The sequence below is a fragment of the Magnolia sinica genome, chromosome 5 (genome assembly GCF_029962835.1).
Source record: "Magnolia sinica isolate HGM2019 chromosome 5, MsV1, whole genome shotgun sequence".
In the NCBI taxonomy this organism is placed as follows: domain Eukaryota; kingdom Viridiplantae; phylum Streptophyta; class Magnoliopsida; order Magnoliales; family Magnoliaceae; genus Magnolia; species Magnolia sinica.
Window position 1 is genome coordinate 50,009,204 of NC_080577.1, and position 21,696 is coordinate 50,030,899.

At 39.8% G+C, this 21,696-nt stretch overlaps 1 protein-coding gene across 1 annotated transcript; it reads left to right on the forward strand.

Annotated features, from left to right (window-relative positions):
- Nucleotides 1-658: 658 nt before the first annotated feature.
- Nucleotides 659-13,992, forward strand: LOC131247043 (inositol 1,3,4-trisphosphate 5/6-kinase 4-like). The gene is made up of 5 exons (XM_058247487.1): nucleotides 659-940; nucleotides 11,051-11,113; nucleotides 11,372-11,517; nucleotides 11,612-11,756; nucleotides 13,849-13,992. Exons 1-5 carry the CDS (start codon nucleotides 659-661, stop codon nucleotides 13,990-13,992), a joined length of 780 nt encoding a protein of 259 aa, XP_058103470.1.
- The last annotated feature ends 7,704 nt before the right edge of the window (nucleotides 13,993-21,696 follow it).

A 21,696-nucleotide genomic window follows, 5' to 3' on the forward strand; every position in this document is an offset into this window, starting at 1 on the left:
AACCGTCCAACATTGATACTATCTGATTGTCCAGAATATCCTTTATCTCCTCTCTGTGCGTGGGAATGGTAGGCATGGGAGTTAGAGGTTGGGAAGATGGGTCGGGAAGAAGCCATGGATCAAAGGAAAGGTTTGAGGAATCAGGATGGTTCGGTGAAAGGCTGGACAACGTATCAGTGGTCCCCTGAAATGCAACTAGATCCTCCACATTGAATGTGAAACTAATTCCCATGGAAGATGGAAGATCTACCACATACGCATTGAGATCATTTCATTTTATAATTTTGAACGGTCCATCGCTATGTGCGTGTAATTTATGAATAACTCTGTGAGGGTATCGCTAGAGCTGGGCATGTCTGACCCGATCCAGTGGATCCGACCCGATTCGAACTGAACCGACGACCTGAATTAGTGCGGTTCGAGTAGGGTCAGTTTGATCCGACCATTCATTGGATCGAGTTCGGTTCAATGCCAATCCGGACCGATTTGATCTGTAATCTGATCTGATCAGATCCGATCCGATCCGATCATATAGTATGAAGTTAAAATAGATTGAGAAATAAAGGGCTGAGGTATGGCTTCTATCACTCATTTTTCTCATGTGCAAACATCTCCCCTCTCATTCTCTTTCATCTACTCCAACAAAACAATGACTGAGATGGCAGTACTGTCGCCTCCATCATCGGGAGAAATTAAAGACAAGAAGCAAACCCAGATGGACGTGTTAAAGGTAGTGGCTATCCTTTTAATTGTGGTTTCAGCCGTTGGGATTGGAGATATCTCTGTTGGGGTTGGGTTTTATGCAGACCCAAACCAGGAATTTCTCTTGAAAGTCTACACCATGGTGATTCTCACCACCTTTGAATTGGGGATGGGACTGCTTTTGATGTCTGTGGTACTTGTGCAAGTGCCTATATCAGTTGTTATAGCCAAGAAGCTAGTATGGGTAGTTGTTGCACTGGTCTACATTTCAAAGTAGATATGATCCGGTCATTACTTTTACTTTTTCCGATGGTATAGTCCACTTGAGCTTTGGATATACATAAATTTTGGGTTCAACCCCTAAAATGATCTAGAAAAACGAATGGACGGTGTGGATCAACCACATGCATTTACAATGGGCCCACATGCATTCACGCTATATCACACCAACTATACAACCGTGTGTTGCCTGGATAAACTTCAAATTAGTTTCTTGTATCACACGCAAGCTATGACAAGTGACAGGTTGAGTAGCCAATGAGACTCCCTACTGAAGTGACGTCACCAGGTTCTGTGGGACCCACCATGATGTATGTGTTGTATCCACACCGTCCATCAATTTGTAGAGATCATTTTAGGCCATGAGACAAAGAATGAGTTAGATCTAGATTTGGAGTGGACCCCACCACAGAAAATAGTGGGAAGAGTAACTCCTACCATTGAAACCTTCCTAAGGTCCACTATGATGTTTATCTGAGATCCAACGTGTTCATAAGTTAAGACAGACATGAAAGAAGGGAAAACACAAATTTCAGTTTGATTGAAAACTTTGGGCCTTAGAAAATTTTAATGGTGGGCGTCACTCTCCCTGTGGTGGGGTCTATTTGAGCTTTAGATCTGACTCATTCTTTGGCTCCTGCCCTAAATTGATATCTCCAAATGAATGGACGGTGCGGATACAACACATATATCATGGCGGGTCCCACAGAACTTGGTCACATCACTTCAGTAGGGAGTCTAGCTACTCAACCTGTCAGTAGCTAATCCGCGTCCCACACGCAAGCTACACAGGTGACAAGCTATTGTAGATACGTGTCGTGCGAAGACGAGCGTGTACTCGCCTTGAGCTCTGAGTTGTACGAACGACTTAATTGAGATCAAAGTTACATGGGCCCCACCATAACGTTTATTTTCCATCTAATCTGTTAATAATGTTAAAAATACATGGATGAAGTGGAAAAACAAATTTCATATTGATCCGAAACTTCTGTGATCTGAAAAAGGGGTTTTAATGGTAAACGATCAATCCCCCACTGTTTTTTTTTTGCAGTGTGGTTCAACTGATCTTTAGATCTGTCTTATTTTTCGGCTCAAGCCTTAAGACAAGCTCTCCAAATGGATGGACGGTTTGGATATAACACATACTTCATAATTTGACCCAAAGAACTTGCTGACGTTAATGCACCACCACCAGCCAATTCGCTTCCGATTTGTATCACCCACTTCTCTCTTCCAATCCGAACGGTACCCAACCCGATCCGATTTGGTTTTCCTAACCGAGTCAGGCTAGTAGTGCATCGGATCGGATCGAGTCAGATGACTCGAACTCGGTCCTGAATCAGATCGAGTTCGGGTCAAGCCATGTAGAATCAGGACCGAGTTGGTTTGGACCCAATCCGATCTGACTCGATCCGATGCCCAGCTCTTGGTACCGATCTGGCCTGATGCGGACCATCACAGAGTCCCCTACATTGAATTCCGTGAATCGTTTATTTTGGTCTGCAGAAATTTTGTAATATTCATTACTAGTATTTATCTTTCGCCTCATTTCTTAATGCAATGAATGAATGTGATGTGCAAAGGACTCTGCAGACTCTGATGGCATACGGGACAGGGACATAGGGACAAGATCAATAGGCTTCCTAGGTTTATATGTCCCAAACTGAATATGAACAACATCACACCAAAGTGTCTTTATATGATCTAAACTGAATAGGAACAAGACAATGGTGCAAGACTGGAATCAATGTTTCCATTGTCGACAAAAAATCGATAATATCGCCGATATTATCGGTGTCGCTGGACTGGCGATACCGAAACACCAAAAATTCGTTTCTCTTCCTGATGTCGACGAAATACAACGATATTTTTGATTTTATCGGGAAAAAAATAATTATCAGCGACAACTCTCCCTATTATTTAAAGAAAATAAAATAGATATAGAAAAAAAAATCTCTTACCATTTTTTTTCTCAAAATCTGCCCGCGGGAGTGGCTTTCGGATGGATTTGGTGGGCCAATCACGGTCGATAGCGTTGGATTTTCAGAGGTAAGAAATCTCTCTTTTTTTTTTTTTTTCCTTTGAAAAGAATAGGTTTGAAAGAAACCCAATTTCGACGAGGTTGAAAGGGATTTGGGTTGGGATTTGAAAAAGAGAGAAATTTGGGGAAAGATATTCGAGATTTTTTTTTACGCGGAAAAAACGATTGAAGGTTTTTCGTTGAAGATGAGACGAAAGGGAAGTGAGCGGACTGGTGTATACACCAGCGTGGGTACATGTCATGCGATGACGAGCGCTGAAGCTCCTCAAGCTCTGAGTTGTACGAACAGTTCAAAGGAGATCAAAGTTAAATGGCCCCCAAAATGATGTATTTATTACATCCATACCGTTCATCCATTTTTTAAAATCATTTTAGATCATGAGTCAAAACATAAATCATAGCCAAAGCTCAAATGGACCACACCAGAAATAGCAGTGGGTAATGATTTTCACCGTTAAAACATTCGTAGGGCCCACCATAAAGTTTATTTTCAATCCAATCTGTTCATAAGGTTAAAAATACCTAGATTAAGAGGAAAAAAACATATAAAATTGATCCAAAACTTATGTGACCCCCAAAAGGGTTTCAATGGTATACGTTCAATCCCCCACTGCTTTTTGTGGTGTGGTCCACTTGATCTTTATATCTGTCTTATTTTTCAGCTCAAGCCTTAATATGAGCTCATAAAATGAATGGACGGTTTGGATATAACACATACCTCATGATGGGACCCACAAAACTTGCTAACGCCAATACACCCAGCTACTTGGTACACCAACCAATTCGAAAGCTCCCTTTTGAGAGAATGAACTCAGTGCAATTACGGCTTTACAAACAGTGGTGCGTCTCTCACGGCGGGGCCCACATTGATGTATTTATTTTTTTATCCACGCCGCCCATAGGTTTTTCCAGATCATTATAAGACACTAGCCCAAAAAATGAAGCAGATCGAAATCTAAGCTAGGCCATATTTTAAGAAAGAGTGGTGGTTGAACCTCCACCATTAAAAACTTCTTTGAGCCTATATTAATGTTTTTATGTTTTTGTAACGTTTATTTGTCATCCAATCCTTTGATAAGGTCACGTAAACCTTTATATGGAAAAAGAACAAATATCAGGTTGGTCCAAAACTTTTGCAACCCATGAGAAGGTTTTAATGGTCAATCACCACTGCTTCTTATGTAAAGGTCCACCAAAGATTTGAATTTGCTTCATTTTTTAGATTATACCCTAAATTGATTTTTAAAAATAGATGAACAAGATGGATATACAATAAATATATCAAGGTGGGCCCCACCGTAAGTGTTGTACTATCTTACTGAAGGCTAAGGTTGCACATAATCCACTCTATTCCCCTGCACCACTAAGTGGGTGGGAGTTAGTATGCCGGGGCTATTTTTATTTATTTATTATTATTATTATTATTATTTTCAATTCATCCCAGCAGGAATGGGACCATGAACTATTTGAATGTATAAAACATGTGGTGGACCAGGGAGGTTTATTTGTCATCCAAGTTGAAACCTTCCTAGGAGCTATGGCCCACAGTGGTATTTATTTGTCATCCAAGTTGTTCATAAGATCACACAGAGATGGATGAAGTTAAAATACAAAGATGACATGGATCCAAAACTTTTGTGGCCCCTAATGATTTTTCAACAGTAGGCATGTTCAATTCACATTGTTTCCTATGGTGTGGTCCATTTGAGCATTGGATATGCTTCATCTTTGGGATTAAGCCTTAAAATTATCTTGTAAAATGGATGGATGGCGTGGATAAAATACATAAATCACAATGGGCCCCACATAGTTGACTCAGTACGATAAGCATGCTGATTTATACGGTGCGCATGTGTCACTTGTTTGTATCTTTGGATTGATGGGTCGATGCTCTATGGGGCCATCATAATGATAAATATTTTATCAATGTCGTCCATTTATTTTGATAGATAATATTAAGGCATGAGTCCAAAATGAGACAGATTTGCATCTCAGGTGGACCACACTAAGGGAAACACTGGTGATTAAATGCCCACAATTAAAAACAGTGGTATGGCCCACCACTAGATTTTTGGATCTACCTAATTTTTAGAACATTGTCCTATTGTGGCCTTTCAAAACAGATGGTAGGAGTGGATTTGTGACGTACATCTCTATCATGCAAAAACCACACTGATTGGATAATCTAATCCATCCTTGATTTAGCATCTTTGAGTTCATTCACTTTTACATGTCTGAATTACTGTATGCTAGCTGCATTTGTAATATATAAACTCATTTTGGTTGTTATTAAAGTGATTTTTTATAGCATCGCATACTTTTTTTGTCCCATTAAATGAAAACTTATTATGTAATGTATTATTTTTTTACAAATTTTTTTATTCTTGAATATGTAAATATGTGTTTTCATGTAAGTCCTGAAGTTTCACTAAAAAATTCCACCATTTTCTCCATGTTTTCCCCGTTTTTCCTGCATTTTCGGTTATCGGCAATATTATTGGCGATAACGATATTACATCTTTATCTCTGGCCAGCAAAACTTGTAGCGATATCAACAACTCGAACACTGACTAGAATGAAAGTTTCATCAACCTAAGACACTTTATAAGGTTGAGGATGTGCTTCAAGCCCAGACGGCTCACAGTGCCAGTTAATGCCACGTTGGCACAACTATCGCTATCTACGATCATCTTGCAGCTCTTATCACCACATTTTGTACAAGTATCGGAGATCGTGTTGCGGTGCCAATCGTTGGTATTCTTTGCTTGTGCAAAGGCGCAACGCACAACTGCAAGGGTCATGGATTCTTACGCTCCCTGTTCCTCATCACTAGGGGTTTCTGCTAGCTCATATTCTTCCTCCTTACCGTCACTTTGGTGCCCTCTTTTGTGCCACACTGGTTGACAAAGTAACCAAACCCCTGACATCTAAAACACCTGGTTGTATCACTTCTGTGCAAATTAGACACGATAATTCCTTTACCCTTATCATCCTTGGGTCTAGACTGAGAACTACTAGAAGGCGTGTTTTGGTATCGGTGTTAGACTTAGCCCTAGAAAGGTTGGCCTTAGTGCCAAAATCACAAAACTCAAACCGCCTTCCCACAGATGCTTTGAGGTATTTCTCAACCTCCAACACTACTTGATACAACTGTTCAAGAGTGTCTATGTCCTTAGCGAGTAACTTTCTCCTAATGTTAGAACGAAGGTCCATCTTAAATCGAGCAAGAGTGAGTACCGGATCCTCAGCAACTTCACACCTAGTCAAGTACTCTTCGAACTTCTCAATGTATTCCACTACAATCATGGAACCTTGTCGAAAAGACTACCATTCCTCAACCAACCTCAAGTGATAAGAGAAAGGGAGGTATTTTTTCTTAAAAGTTTTTTTCATTTCTCCCCAATGGACTATTGGGGGTTCCCTCGACCTTTCCTTCTTTCGCTCCACAGTAGCCTAAAGCTTCTTTGCTTAGCCCACAAGCTTCATCTTGACAACTCAGACTCGATGAGCATCCGACATCTCATACCACTCAAAATAGTGGACCATATCTGCCAACCAATCTAGAAAAGTTTTAGGGTCTAAGTGGCCATCATACGTAGGGGGCTCTACTCTAACTCCCTTGAAGAGTTGTGCATCTGGGCCATAATGATCATGATGTCCCTCGTGGTGTGGGTGCATGGGTGCTCACCTATGACCATTCCTTTGGCCACCCCCATTCCTTTATCTATCCTCTTGACCAACTGCCTGAGATTGGACATCTTTCCCCATGATGAGGTTTGCCCAGGCGGAGGTCTCTAGTTGGGTAACGCGCACATTGATCTGATCTAAGCGTTGATCAATACGTTGTTCTGAGTGCTTACCCAAAGACTCAAACTGCCGGGTTATGTTGTCCATTAACTTTGTAATTGCTCCATGTTTAGCGTGGGGTGCAAACTAAAACCACGATCAATACGTGTAGACATACAACCACTCACTCAACTCAAAGACCCTCTAATGCAACTATATGTGCCTAAATGGGACAAAATGATCCTATAGGACTCTATATGAGGGAAACTACATGACGCTACTAAAAGTCCAGCAACATAGCTGCCCAAATAGTTTGTTAATAGAAAATTCAGCCATGAAAATTGGGAATTTTCTGACAACAGAAAATTCGTCAGTCCATGTTGTGAATGATGGGTCCTAAGTAGCCTTATATGATGAGACTTGATGCAAAATAGACATGAATAAAATAAATCCTAAACATGTAATGCAAACCCCTATGAATAAACTTGGCTTTGATACCAAATTTGATGCAGGACATGAAATTAAATATGAGGTGCAAGATTTCAAGCTTTAGATCATACCAATTTCTAAACAATCACAAAAAAATCACGCCCCACATACGTTCAAAACATTCAGCAAGGGGAATCTAAGGGTCCATGCCTACACACATTTAGGGCTGGATCAAGTAAAAGTATAAACTAAACAATACTCAATAGAGTGTTGATTCATCCAATCCTGCAAATGACTGTTCCCCAATTCAAGAAATTCACCATGTTTCAAATAGGGGAAAAAACCTAGGGTCTGCAAAAGTTGAAAATACTTAGAATCTGAGATTTTCTAGGGGTAGGGTTTGGGATTTAAGGCGAGAGAGAAGATAAATAGAAGAGAGAGAAGAACCTGAGAAGGATCCTACGTGTGGACAATAGGCCCACCTGGATGCACGTGCGTGGCTGTCTGGCCGCACATGTGTGGGGCCCACGAAACTGAAAAAAGACTCCTTAGGTGTGGTCGGCTAGGGGAGGCCCACTCTCACACCAAGTTTGCCTTTCGGTGTGTGCATGGTGCTTCGCCAAAGTTTCTGCCCCTCTGGTGGGCCATAATCTGGAAATCTGCTATAGTGGAGAACTTGGGCACAAAAAAGAATAAATCTGAAGAAGGGATGACTGTGGAAGATGATGGATGTGGGGTGGAAGAGATAGGGATGATTTGGGATAGTTGTGGCTTCGTACCACGGTAGTTAGCCCTTCAAGGAAGGGAGGGTTTTGCACTCATTTATCTTCTTCAACTTAGAGGGATAGAGAAGAAAAAACGTAGAATTTTATTCATAAGCTTCAATATATATATATATATATATATAACCCTACTTGGGGTTACCTATTTATAAGAAAACCCTAAACCCCAAAAGTCGCGCCATGTGCTCACACTAAGACTTAGAGACAAAGTAACAAAAATAATAACTCATCAACGCCATTAAAACCATTCATGATGTTTCTAATAGCGATAATAACCAAAACTCAAAATCTTGGATCATCTAGAGTAGTGAGCCACAATTATGAGATCCAATGGTGGGATCCACATGATGATCGGGTCCACTCCAATGATCCATAGCACAACCTCCTACCTAAGAGATCCTCCATAAATGTTGTCGTCGATCCAGATTGATAGTGGGGCCTTCCTCCTCCTTGAGTACTGCATAAGGTGGGGGGGTGTGTGTGTGCGCATGATGCCCCCATCAATCACACATGAGTGAATTATTTGTTAATTAATTATTTATAGTTAGTTATTTGCATAACTAATTAACTATGGACAAAACACATGAGTGGATGATTCATAGATCATTAATGATAATTCATAAGATAATATGATTAAGATGACAAAAAAAAAGAGGCATGAATCTATATATTTAAGCATCCTACATGTGTTTCATGTGTTAACATTAAGTGTTAAAGGGAAAAAAAAAAAACAATTTTCTTTGTTTTTCATAAACTACACTGTTCATATGAAAATCAACTGAAATTAAGAAGTTAAAAATAGCAAATGATTAACATGACCAAAAAGGGTATGAATTTGTATATTTGAGCATCTTACTTTTATTTCATGCATCCTGGGGACAATTACAAGTAGATTACAAGTCCCGGGAATAATTACGGCCCAATTCTAGGTCTCGGGAACAATTACAGTCCGATTACAGGTCCTGGTAATGATTATGGGAAGATTACAGGTCCCAGAACAATTACAGGTCTTGAGAATGATTTCAAAGAAAAAAAATATGCTGCTTTTTTTTTTTTTTTTTTTGGCTTTTTCATAAAATACATTGTTTATTCGAAAATCAACCGAAAAAAATAAAATAAAATAAAATAGAAATTGTGGTTGATATGACAAAAAGGGCATGAATTTGTACATTTGAGCATTCTACATTTATATCATGCATCAACATTAAGTTTCAAAGGAAAATGCATACAAGTTTTAAAAAATGTATTTTTAGAGTTATTTTATTTTATTTTTATTTTTAAAATACACTTTCATCCTAAAATCAGTTAAAATTTAAAAAAATTTAAAATAGCACTTTTGATTAAGATGGACAAAAAAGCCATGAATTTTTATATTTGAGCATCCTACTTCTATTCCATGCATCAACATTAAGTTTCAAAGGAAAATGCATTTTTTTCTTTTGAAAATCAGATGAAATTATCATTATTATTATTTTAAAATAGCAATTGTGATTACATATCCAAAACAAGGCATGAATCTGCATATTTGAGCATCTTACATATATTTTATGCATCCACATTAATTTTCAAAGGAAAAAAAAAAGAAGGTTTTTTGGGCTTCTTCATAAAATACATTGTTCATTCGAAAATCATCCAAAAAAAAAGAAAAAAAAGCAGTCGTGATTAAGATGACAAAAAGGGCATGAATCTCTACATTTAAGCATCACACACTTGATCCAATAAGAAATTTCAAACACACACGCACACACACACCAACACACACTACATTTAATCCAATAAGAAATTTCAAAAAACAAATTACCTCTTTTTCGAAATTTTCCCGAAATGGACCATGGATCTTTGATTTTACCCAAATTACTAAAAAACCTTGTTTTTTTAGTCCGCAAGTACCTTATAAATAAGGTCGAAAATGGATTAGGATTGCTTGAATATGTGAGGGAATTGAAAAGAGTGAAAAACATTCCAAATGCTAAATAGAGTCCCAAAAGAAGCCATTTTCTGACTGTTACAGGCAGGGGTGGGGGGCTCCGACCGTTAATCCCCTGTATCATCTAATGGGCCCCATTGATACCATTACGTAACAGCCATTACAGCCGTTACATGACAGATTCAGCAGATTTCCATGCAAATGCACAGTTATAGGTTTCCCAATGACTCAGATTTAAGTGATACACCAGATACTTTCTGTGAGCCTTTAATGTACAGTTGCATTTTTCCTTGCCTCTTATTTCTTTTCTTTTGGAGAAAAACCATTTAAAATATGTTTAATTGCTCACATAAAATGTTCGGTCCTCTGTACACAACTAGGCGCCTGAATCTGTAGAAAAAACTGGAAAAAAGGAACTCATATTCAGCAAATAAATTTTTGCTGAGAGGCTTTCTAAATGTGAACATCGAGTCAGTAATAAACATGCGATGTGCAATAAAGCTTGTGCGCACGCTGCACATGTGCCAGCATGTTACATACATGTGAGATCTAATTAGGTTGGTCCACCCTTGTACATGTTTTCTCAAAAATAAAATCTGGTCCAATCAACAAGTGGGCCACAATATTAGAAACAGATGGAAGGGTTGGAAAACTTCAGCTAATTTTATCAGAACCATACATTTTTTGTGCAAACTGTGGACCACCTGACCAGTGGATCAACCTGATTCTTGGGCTAGGGCATCAATATAGTTGTTCCATTCTGACAGATGGATTGGATCTTGGACCTATCGTGTCATGCTGGCACATGTGTGGCATGTACATGAACTTTATTGCACGTGTGTGGGCTTAGCAAAGCTTGAGATTCATAGTTTCTTTGAAAGCAGTTATGCCTGTTAAAGGCTGTAATTATGGATGGGAAATCACGGAGTTGTGCCTTTGCTGAAATCTTTTCCCACTCTTGTAATCTTGTTCATGGTTCAATTCAATTGGAGAAAGGCCATAATGCAGATGATGAGGATTGCTTAAAAGTTAAATAGTAGACTGAATGATGGAGAATATTCCTCATATGTTGTCATTCTAATGGCCCTCTTCCTTGTTCCACAGGCAATAGTCTTCAGGACTGAAGATTTTAAGGACCTGAGAGTTCCTCTTCCGGCAGTTGTTCAGGTACACAAAAAAGGTTTCTCTCTTACTTTGTTCAGGTGACATATTTGTCGTCCCGTCCTTTTTTCTTTTCTAAATTGAGAGCACAAGTACCAGAACAAATTGTAGTAGGGAAGAAAGGAGAACACAGCAATGTCCAATAAGTTGCATTGGGCTTCTGATTTCTGAGTTTGACTCAGTCTGGTCAATAACTAGTGCAGCCACACACCCCAAATTCTATGATGTGTTCATGATGGGAGCTTGAAAATAGTGGAAATGCAGGAATACATTGATCACTTGTACTTGATGTTCAAAGTCTACGTCTTTGGTGAGAAAGTTTTCCATGCTGTTAAGAAGTCTATGCCCAATGCTGATGTTTTGTTGTCGTCATCAGAAAAGAACGGATTCCAACCAATCATCTTTGACAGGTAGCATGTGGGGCATTTTGGATTTTGCTCCTTTTCTTTTAAAGTTTCAAGAATATATTGGGGCAATGTATAACCTCCATTTTTCCCTATGCAGCTTGAAATCTCTCCCCACTGATAATGACAAGGGTCAGCATTCTGGAAACAAAAATAAGCAATCAATTGATGTGGATTTAGTCACTGATGCTGCTAATTGGCTGAGAGGCAGGCTCGGTCTCACCATTTTTGGATTTGATGTTGTTGTAAGTTGTCCAGTTCTGGTTTTTTTCCCCCCTCCTAATTTACTAAAACTACTTTTATCCAATGTTACAGCAGTCAAGGGAGCGAATTACGTGCCTTCATTTCACTTTGAGCACATGGAGCACATGGATGGGCTTGAAACCGTCAATTTTGTATTTCCAATAGTGAAATGTGGAATTAGTTAAGATTGCTTGGATCGATAGTTTTGACTGATGAGATGAGGGATTGGTAAGTACACAGCTAGAATTATGGAGGAATGCTTTAGAATCTAAAGGTTTTGAAATCAGCCAGACTAAAACAGAATGCAATTTTAGTAAGAGTATGAGTGGAAGTGAGGAATCAGTTAAGATTGCTAACCTAATACCCCAAAATGACCATTTTCGATATCTTGGGCCAATAATTGATGAGAGCAGATATATTGAGAAGGATGCTGCTCATAGAATTAGAGCTGGGTGGATGAAGTGGAGATGTGTTGCTAGAGTTTTATGTGATCATCACATACCAACTAAACTGAAGGAAAGATTTTATAGGGTAGCTATAAGTCCAACCATGCTTTATGGGACAGAATGTTGGGCAGTCAAGGAACAATGTTTCATAGGATGTGGATTGCTGAAATGAGGATGTTGAGAAGATGAGTGGCAAGGCAAGGGTGGAAATATAAATGGATGTGTTCAAGGGAATTAAGGAGCAGCATCAAATAGGTAGTAATATGAGGGAAAGTAGACTTAGATGGTTTGGCCCATGTATAACAGAGATCAAGAACTGCACCAGTTAGAAGAAGCGAGTTTATTCAAGTTGAAGGCTCTAAAAGGGCAAGGGTAAGATTGAAGAAGACATGGGTGGAGCCATGGAGGTGGTGAGAAAAAATTGATGACGAATGGTTTGAGTATGGTCCTTGATAGAGTGGAATGGTGGAACAAGATTCGTGTAGCTGACCCCAGTTAGCTGGGATAAGGCTTAGATATGTCGATCTGAACTGCTTTCTAGTATGGTCACATATATTTAGCTGGGGTAAGTTTTAAGCATGCATAGTGACAGATAAAATTTTCAAGCGTGATGAGGAAGCCATCAAATATTCGTTGTCCTTTCTAACCTCTACCTTATAGTTTGGACAACTTGTAGGGACAAGATTGGCCTCCATTTTCTATGTTTGTATCTGAGTTGTGTGCTTCAAATCCATGGACCAGGAGCATTGAAGGGAGAAAGGCAGTCGTAATTTTATATGTGATGTAGTTGCAGAATAGATTTGATGACCTAGGATTGGACTGAGGATATGGTCCTTGATAGAGTGGAATAGCGGAATAAGACTTGTGTAGCTGACCCCAGTTAGGGACGAGGCTTAGATGACGATGACGACAACGAATGAACGCTGGTTCAAAAATCAGTGTTTGGACGATTCTAGCATTTAAATTGTGGCATACAAATGAATTCTAGAAGACAAAAATCAGCAATGGCTTCTATTGAGGAAAGGAACATTTATTAGATGGTTAAGATAGCTCAATGATCGCAAAATGTGGTTAGGGGCCAATCAAAGGCTGGGCCCACAGAATGCCTGGTCTGGATCATACATATGCCACATTGTGGTATACAATATAGAGGCATAAAAATGCTGCTCCCAACAGTCAATACCCAATGCTCTCTTTAGAAATCAAAGAGTCGATGCCATCTGATCATCTGGAGGAATGCCCATGCCATTTGATTTGGTTCTTGTGGGGCACTTGGATCTGCATATCTGAATACAGTGCCCACATGGGCACCTTTTTCCCTCATCACATGTTTAGGGATTACTGTTCCCTCATTTTCTGTTTCTTTTCTTTCAGTTTTCCCAATCTGCAACATTTGGTAGCATTTGTTTGTAGGGCCAAATACTAGTTCTGGTGGGGCCCCCGACCAACAATATGCAATTTGCAGTTAGGGCAGTGTTGAAAATGGGATCTGGGTTAAGTACACTTCCGTCTTCATCTCTTTTCCTCTCCAAATCACAACAGGAGATGTAAGGAAGGGTCCTGAACATACTTATCTCATGTTTTGGCACTTTAAGCTCTGAGGAAACAATCTCATTTGTGATCTCAATCTTTCTGTGAAAATTTTCAGGTTCAAGAAGGTAGCCGAGATCATGTTATTGTCGATGTAAATTACCTTCCTTCGTTCAAGGAAATCCAGGACGATGTTGCCGTACCCGCCTTCTGGGATGCTATTAAGAGCTCATACGAGCTGAGGAAGGAGAAATATGACTGACAGGTAATGTTAGCAAGGGACCACCCGAATCGCAAGAGATGTAATTTACACAGCTTTACTGTTTTTCTAACTATGAAATCGATTAAGATACTTATTTTGCATTGGATTAGAGACAGTATATGATTGTGATTCAGAAACAGTTTTTGATTTGGGAACATTGAAACTTTGGACTATGGCAATCAAACTGTAGTTGATGGTTCGGATGGTCTGATCAGTGTGATTTGGGGGTTGTGTTCCATCTGCAAGGTGATCCACAGATGGTTTGGATTGACATGAAGTTGAATTGCCAGCATTTAATAAACAGTGGTCGCTGCACCATCGTCCTTTTAGTTCAACACATTTTGGTGTGTATTTGCCACCATTTTCTTACCGGCAGCAACCCATTTACCATGCATGTTCTAGACGTGTGTCAATTCATTCCATCCAAATCATGGATCAGATTGTAGGTGGTGCATGGCCTCGAAATCACAAGAATCAGACAATCTTAACTATCTGATGTTGCCTGTTGAATTTGGACTGTTGGTCATTTTCCTAATTAGCTGTCCATTTAATTTCCATCATTTTGTGACAAACAGGCAAGGTACAATTTTCCAGATAAATAAGCAGTTCTACAGCGTCTTGAGTACTAGAAATGCGTTCTTTTGTGAGGGGGTCACGTTAACCACAGGGCAAGTTAGCATTTACCAAATCTTCATCCTCTTTCAAGATTATTCATGCTCTTTTTACCTAATGTTAGAGATCTGACACGTGTTTGAATCCAGTCCAGTCATTCGTTGGGGTCGACTGTGAACAGCTGGCTTATAAAATTGACCAATCCACTCATCAAGACACTTGAAAAGAAAAATGGACGGTAAGGAATGAAGTCAGCTACGGTCATTACATGCTTGGCCTGCCTAATGAGTGTACCATTTTGGCTATTGGCATGCCGCTCACATGGTGGCCCATCAGATTGATAGATGGCATGGATTTCACCCACATGGGCCACCTTGGCTTATGTGCCCAGGATTGGCATTTGTAATCTCATCCTGGCATCAACGCTTAGCATTTCAAAGTTTATAAGGCACCTCATTTACATGTTCTTTACTTGTTAATGCTTATTATCCTCTTGTATATTCGATCTTCAACTTTCAAGGGCTCAACTGACTATAAGACACAGATTCACGTGATTGATAAACAATGTGTACACATCAGTGCACTAACACCATCATGTGGAGGCTTACTTGCATGGATAGTCTATCATGCGAGGCCACAGTTTGATTTGGGCCATTCATCATGTGCGACGCACATTTGATGTCCATTACCCATCATATAGGTCCCGCCTTTGTTGTAGATTGTCCATCATATGGGGCCCAACCTTCAATATGGGCTACTCATCATGTGGGCCCACCTTTAATGTCAACTTTCCATTATGTGGTCCTACATTCAATGTCCACCATCTATCATGTGGGTCATAACTTTGATGTGGGCCGTCCATCAGGAGGGACCTGCTTGTCGTGCATCGTCCATCATATGGGGCCACACTTTGATGTGAGCCATCCATTATGTGGGGCCCACCTTTGATGTGACTGTGCATTATGTGAGCCCACCTTGATTTGGACCATTCAATATGGGTTGTTCATCATATGGGCTTACCTTAGAGAGATTGTAAAGAAAAGAGAAGAGGGTAATATGAGAATTACTTGAAAACTTTAAGACAAACTTGTCTAAAAATTAGATAAAAGTGTCTACCGGCTTAACCTAAATAAACTCTTAAAAAATAAGTAACCTCTCCATCACTTATTTTTAAGAGTTTTTTTTTTTTTTTTGCTAGTTTTTAGAAACTAAGTGGTAAAATTAGAGTTTTACCAAACAATTTCTTTTTTTTTTTCAAAATAAGAGTTTAGTTTAGTTTTATTTATTTATTTTTTTTTTAAGAAAATAAGTTCTTATTAGTTGATATGCCAAAAAACCCCTATCTATTCTTTTACCACTGCACTTCGGTGATCTTTCATGCTTTCCAACTATTCTCCTTTCTGACTACTCTCTTTGACAGAAACTCCCAACTAATAAAAATAAGTTCTAAGCTTATTTGGGAAGAAAATAAGAGCAAAAGAGAAGGAAAAAATATTACAAAAACTCCACTTTTATAAGACATTTTTTTTCTTAACTATTCATGAGCTAGATTTTGGGCTAAGTTTTGCAAGGTTAAATGGCGTCTGAATGAAATGATTTTAGTCCCACTTGAAATCCCATTGAATTGTCTTTCCAACAACCTCAAGATCACCTCGATTCGACCTATAATGGAGTTATGATAGTTATAGATCATAATGAAGGCATGACGTTGGAAACGAAGGCGAATACCATTATAGATTTTCAGCCTAGTTTTAAAATATCAAACAGTGTCCAAATGAGATGATTCTAATCCCACTTGAAAGCTCACCAAATTATCTTTCCAATGAGCTCAAGATCACCCCGATCTAACCTGTAATGAGAGATTTGTTACTGTTTTTCGTAGGAATGCGCAATGTTAGAAATAAAGGAGAATGCCATTATGGAATTTAGGCCTAATTTCAAAAGGTCAAATGGTATAAGATGGTTCTATTTCCATTTTAAAGCTCATCAAATTGTCTTTCCAACAAGCTCAAGATCACTCTAATTTGACCTATCATGAGGGAGTTATTATCATTTTTATGAGATCATGCAAAGTTGAAAATGGGAACGAATGGTTCACGAACACTATCATGAACTTTGGGCAACTTTTGAATAGTTAAATGGTGTCGACCTATAACAAAGGAGTTATGACATTTTCATGGGATCACTCGATGTTGGAAATGAATGTGAACACAACCATGTACTGAACCTATTTGCATTTAATACATGCTCACGTTCTTATTTGGAACACAAATGCGACTGTGTATTGAACATATTCACGTTCAATACATGTTTGTGTTCATGTTCGGAACATGAAGTCAAGTATACTCGTGTTTGCTTTCGGTTCCAACACCATACAATCCCACAAAAATGGTCATAACTCTTTCGTTTTAGGTCAAATTAGGGCGATCTTGGGCTCGTTGGAAAGATAATTCGAAAAAATTTCAAATGAGACTTGAATTATCTCATTTGGACAACATTTGATCTTTTAAAAGTGGGCCCAAAATCTATGATGGAGTTTACGAATTGTTCAGTCTTGTTTCTAGAACCATTGAAATTATGGTAAACCGCTACTAGTGAAATACGAAATTATATCCAAGTGTCCTGGGGGTGAATAGGACTTTTCAAAAATGCTAATCTTACTTAATGCAAATATTTACTTCTAATCACTAGTAAGCAAGATTAAGTGATAAGCAAGCATAATCAAAAGACAAGATAGTGAAATATATGAAAGCTGCATTTTATCAAATATCTTGTGTGTGGAAATTAAACATAGCATGAATCATTGCAAACACAAGTAGATCAAGTATCCCAAACGCAACGATATTTAGTGTTTAGAATACGTGCCTACTCCACTCCCAGCGGACGTACTCGACCCATGAGTGTCACGCCCCAAACTTGGAAACCGGGCTCACAAAATTCCCGATTGCCGAATCCGACGCCGTTAGCCTCCGTAGTACCCCATTCTCAGCTCCCGGGACCCATACACCAGGTTCAGATATTGGGATCCTATAGGGGGATTTTTAACATCAATCTGATTCGTAATGAGCAGAACCACAAGTTTACCCAAATCACAAAAGCAACATTATCATCACATATCCACTAATATAATGATTTGAATACAATGTTGAAAGGGAAATTACATATATCCAATTCAAAGCTCAAGAAGACAGCTGCACGCTCCAAGCTCAACGCTGCTACCACCTAACGCCACCTGCACGTATCTATCGTGCATAAGCTTATAGAAAGCTTAGAGGGTGGTGAAAGTGTGTCTAAGGTAAGTGTCAAGTATACAATAAAGCGCATAAATCATACATCGTCAGAATAAGCGGAAATACTGACAAGATCATGAATCATACGATATCAGAGTAAGCGGAAATATACTGGTAAGTCCATGAGTGTTATCAGTCGTATCAAGGCTATGCGATGCAAGGCATGAATGCTAACGGCCATATCAACGTTATGCAATGCAATACATAATAAGACAATAATAGATGCCGAGGATGCAATGCAATATGCAAATCCTAACGAGCCACGAATACCATCAATCTCATCTAGGCCATACATCAAACCTGCGCGTATCGGGGGATCATGTGGAGATAACTCCGTCCCACAAGGAGTCCCATAAACATCTCAGCCCAATGGCATATGCTTTAATCAATCATCCATCATAACATGCATACAAATGATGGGGGTCCACAGAAGGACGACGGATCTAGTCCAAATATTAAGATAAGCTCACTGATTTAAAACGCGTCACGATAGTTAAGGAAAAAATCCAACTTATAGCCACCACAACATCGGATGATGCAACCAATATGGGACAAAGTTCTGCCTTCACTATGTACACAGTAGCCTGCCAGTACAGTAGTCTGCCAATCACTAGTAGCTAGCCGAGGCTCCTCAGGCCCCACCCACATCAGTGTCCGCCCACGTGCGCCCGTCCACATGTGATCACAGTGATGGAGTGTTATAATATCCCCCACCAAGGGCAGATCCGAGTCTAAGTGCAATAAGTGGGCTTCCTTACCCTCTCTATCACGCAATAAACTGGACTTTCCAATGGGCCCAATATATACACAAGGTGGCTCCAAGGTGTAGGTATCATGATGTTATGCTGTCACATACTCATATTTGGTATCGATAACCGGCATTGATAAACAGTCTCCACAATTGGCCTCGGTATTCGGCCCCGATAATCCGCCTCGTCAATCGGAATCATCCTCAATAATCAGAATCGGCCTAAGGAAAGGTCACAATGTGGACATTTAACCATCTTCATCCATCAATGTGGACATTTAACCATCATTGCTCCCAAGGCACGGCCTGCCATAAGCATCATTATAAAAACTATGGTGGAATTACACATTGAAATGGACCTTATATACATCCCATTGGGCCTCGACCCATGGGCCTCAAACACATTAAATGAGCTGCATCACGTGGGCCTCATATATATCAAGGTGGGCCTCAACAATGGGCCTCAACAATGGAACTCATATATATCAAGGTGGGCCTCATACATCACATCAAGGTGGGCCTCAATAACGGGCCTCATATATCACATCGGGCCTAATCAAATGGGCCGAATTAAATGGGCCAAGTTGAATGGGCCGAGTTGAATGGGCCAATTCAAATGGGCCAAGTCTAACTCATCTATTTTTAGAAATCAATATATATATATATATATATATATATATATATATATATATAAATGAATTATATCAAAGGATCAACTGTACCGCACTCCAAGTAACAGTGGTGATAATTATTTCCACCATTAAAATTCCCAAGGCCTACCATAACATTTATTTTCCATCCAATCTGATCATAAGGTCACACAGACCTGAATTAAGAGAAAAATAAATAAATTTCATGTTGATCCAGAATTTCTATGATGCCAAGGGGATTTCAATGGTAGATGTTCAATGCTTCACTATTATTAGCAGCGGCCCACCAGATAAATAAATCTGTCTCATTTTTACCTCAAGCCTTAAAATGAGCTTTCAAAATGGTTGGATGGTTTGGATGCGACACATGCATTATGGTGGGTCCCATAGGGATGGACAGCATAAATAAAGTACATACTTCATGGTGGGGTCCATACTAATGGAAGGTGTGGATTACAAAACACACATCAGTGGGTCCCACGTGTGGCCCGCAATAACGTTTCCATCCAATCTGTTGATAAGGTCTTAAAGACCAAAATAAATAAATAAATAAATAAATATTATATTTATCCAAAACTTCTGGACTCCAAGGGAGTCCAATGGTAGTCGTTCAATCCTTCACTGTTCCTTGTAGTGTGGGCCACTTGAGTTTCTTACACGACTGATTTTGGGGAGGGCCCACAGCTAGAAGGGGGCCCACCCAATGCATGGTGTTGATGTTCACACACATCACGGTGGGGCCCACAGTTGGGACCCCCTGCCATTCCGCATCAAACGCAACAGGATGCTGCAGCGTCCTCTAGACGCCAGCAACAGTGCCTGCTGCTTTTCTAAATTTTTTTTTAAAATATGTTTTCTTGTGGTTTTTCGTAGGTGGGGTCTGCATCAGTAAAATCCAACCCAACCATTGGTTTCTATGGCCCAAGTCAGACCCATTAAGCCCAATATTCGACATGTTTTAGGGTACAGAAACATCAGGGTGGATTTCAATGATACAAACACTACTTTCTATGCTATGGCCAGCCAGATAGTCAGATTAGCTTCATTTTTCCGCTCAACGCCTAAAATCAGCTGAGGAATGGGATGGACGGCGTGGATTAAATCCATACATCAAGGTGAGGCCTGTATGAGTGGCCCACCCAAAAGTTTGGAATCAAACTGATATATATATAGATTTATTATTATTATTATTATTATTTTTCTCCATTGCTGTTAGTACACCCACTGCCTGTTCACGCCTACAGAAGACGTCCAGCGTCCCTGGACGCTAGACGGACGGCGTGTATATACCATTCATCAAGGTGGGTCCCACATGTGGGGACCACGGCTGGTGGGTCCCACGTGGATGTGGCCCACTTAATTTGGATCAATCTAACATTGTGTTTTCCATCACCAAAGGGTAGGGCCCATATGGCTTGGACGGCCATGGGGTCCATTTGATGGACGGTTTGGACATCATGTACACTCATCAAGTGGGCCACAAAGTAAAGGGAGGAGAGAGAGAGAGAGAGAGAGAGAGAGAGAGAGAGAGAGAGAGAGAGAGAGATGATGGAGGGACCCCGACACTATGGGCCCTCCCTTTCTATGCATTCAATCATACATCAAGTGGGTCCCAATACATGTGGGCCCACCAAAACAAAAATCAATGGTGGAGATTCCTTCTCCATAAAAATGGAAGGTCTAGATGACCCCTTTTAAACTAGAAAGTAAACATCATGATGGGGTCCATGGAGAATGGCCCCATCATGGAATGATCATGAGAATCAAGGTGGGTCATCGGCCATATCTAAGGTCCAAAGTGAAATTCATACCATCAATCGGTAGGCCTCACTTGGTTTATCATAAAAACATGAAATCTCGGCCTAATAAAACACCTACCATTTGATCTTCTTAGTCTGATGGAACGCCAAGCTCCTTGTGTCTCACTTTAATGGAAGATGATGAGAAATGAATAGCTAGGATGAAGGATTTTGGGGTGGGAAGTGGGCCACATACATCTCACTTTCTCTCTTGGAGATGCTTGGACGTCCACCACTTTGGTGTTGCTTAGAAAGTGTGTTGAGAAAGAGAGAGAGAAGGGGTGGTTGTAAGAGAGAGGTGATGGATGTGAGTGATGATATGAGGTGATAGTTGTACTTGACATGTATAGGTGTGTAAGAGAGAGGGTGAGAGAGAGTTGACTTTGGGGTTGCTCTTGTACTTGACATGAGGTGATTGATTGATTGATTGAGTGATTGATTGATGAGACATGTTGTAGATATTCTATTGGGATTGCAAACGCGCGGTGTTTTTCTCGAACTAAACGCGGGTTCACATCTCCCTGCCAGGGTATTAGATTGGTATACAAGATGCGGCGTTGGAACTGTGGTGACGGCGTGGTCGCTAGGGTATAAGTCTCCGATCA

Coding starts and splice junctions, on each gene's coding strand:
- LOC131247043 (XM_058247487.1), top strand. CDS start 659: ATGGCAGTACTGTCGCCTCCATCATCGGGAGAAATTAAAGACAAGAAG. Junction 941..11,050: donor TTGTTATAGCCAAGAAGCTA/GTATGGGTAGTT, acceptor CTTGTTCCACAG/GCAATAGTCTTCAGGACTGA. Junction 11,518..11,611: donor CAACCAATCATCTTTGACAG/GTAGCATGTGGG, acceptor TTCCCTATGCAG/CTTGAAATCTCTCCCCACTG.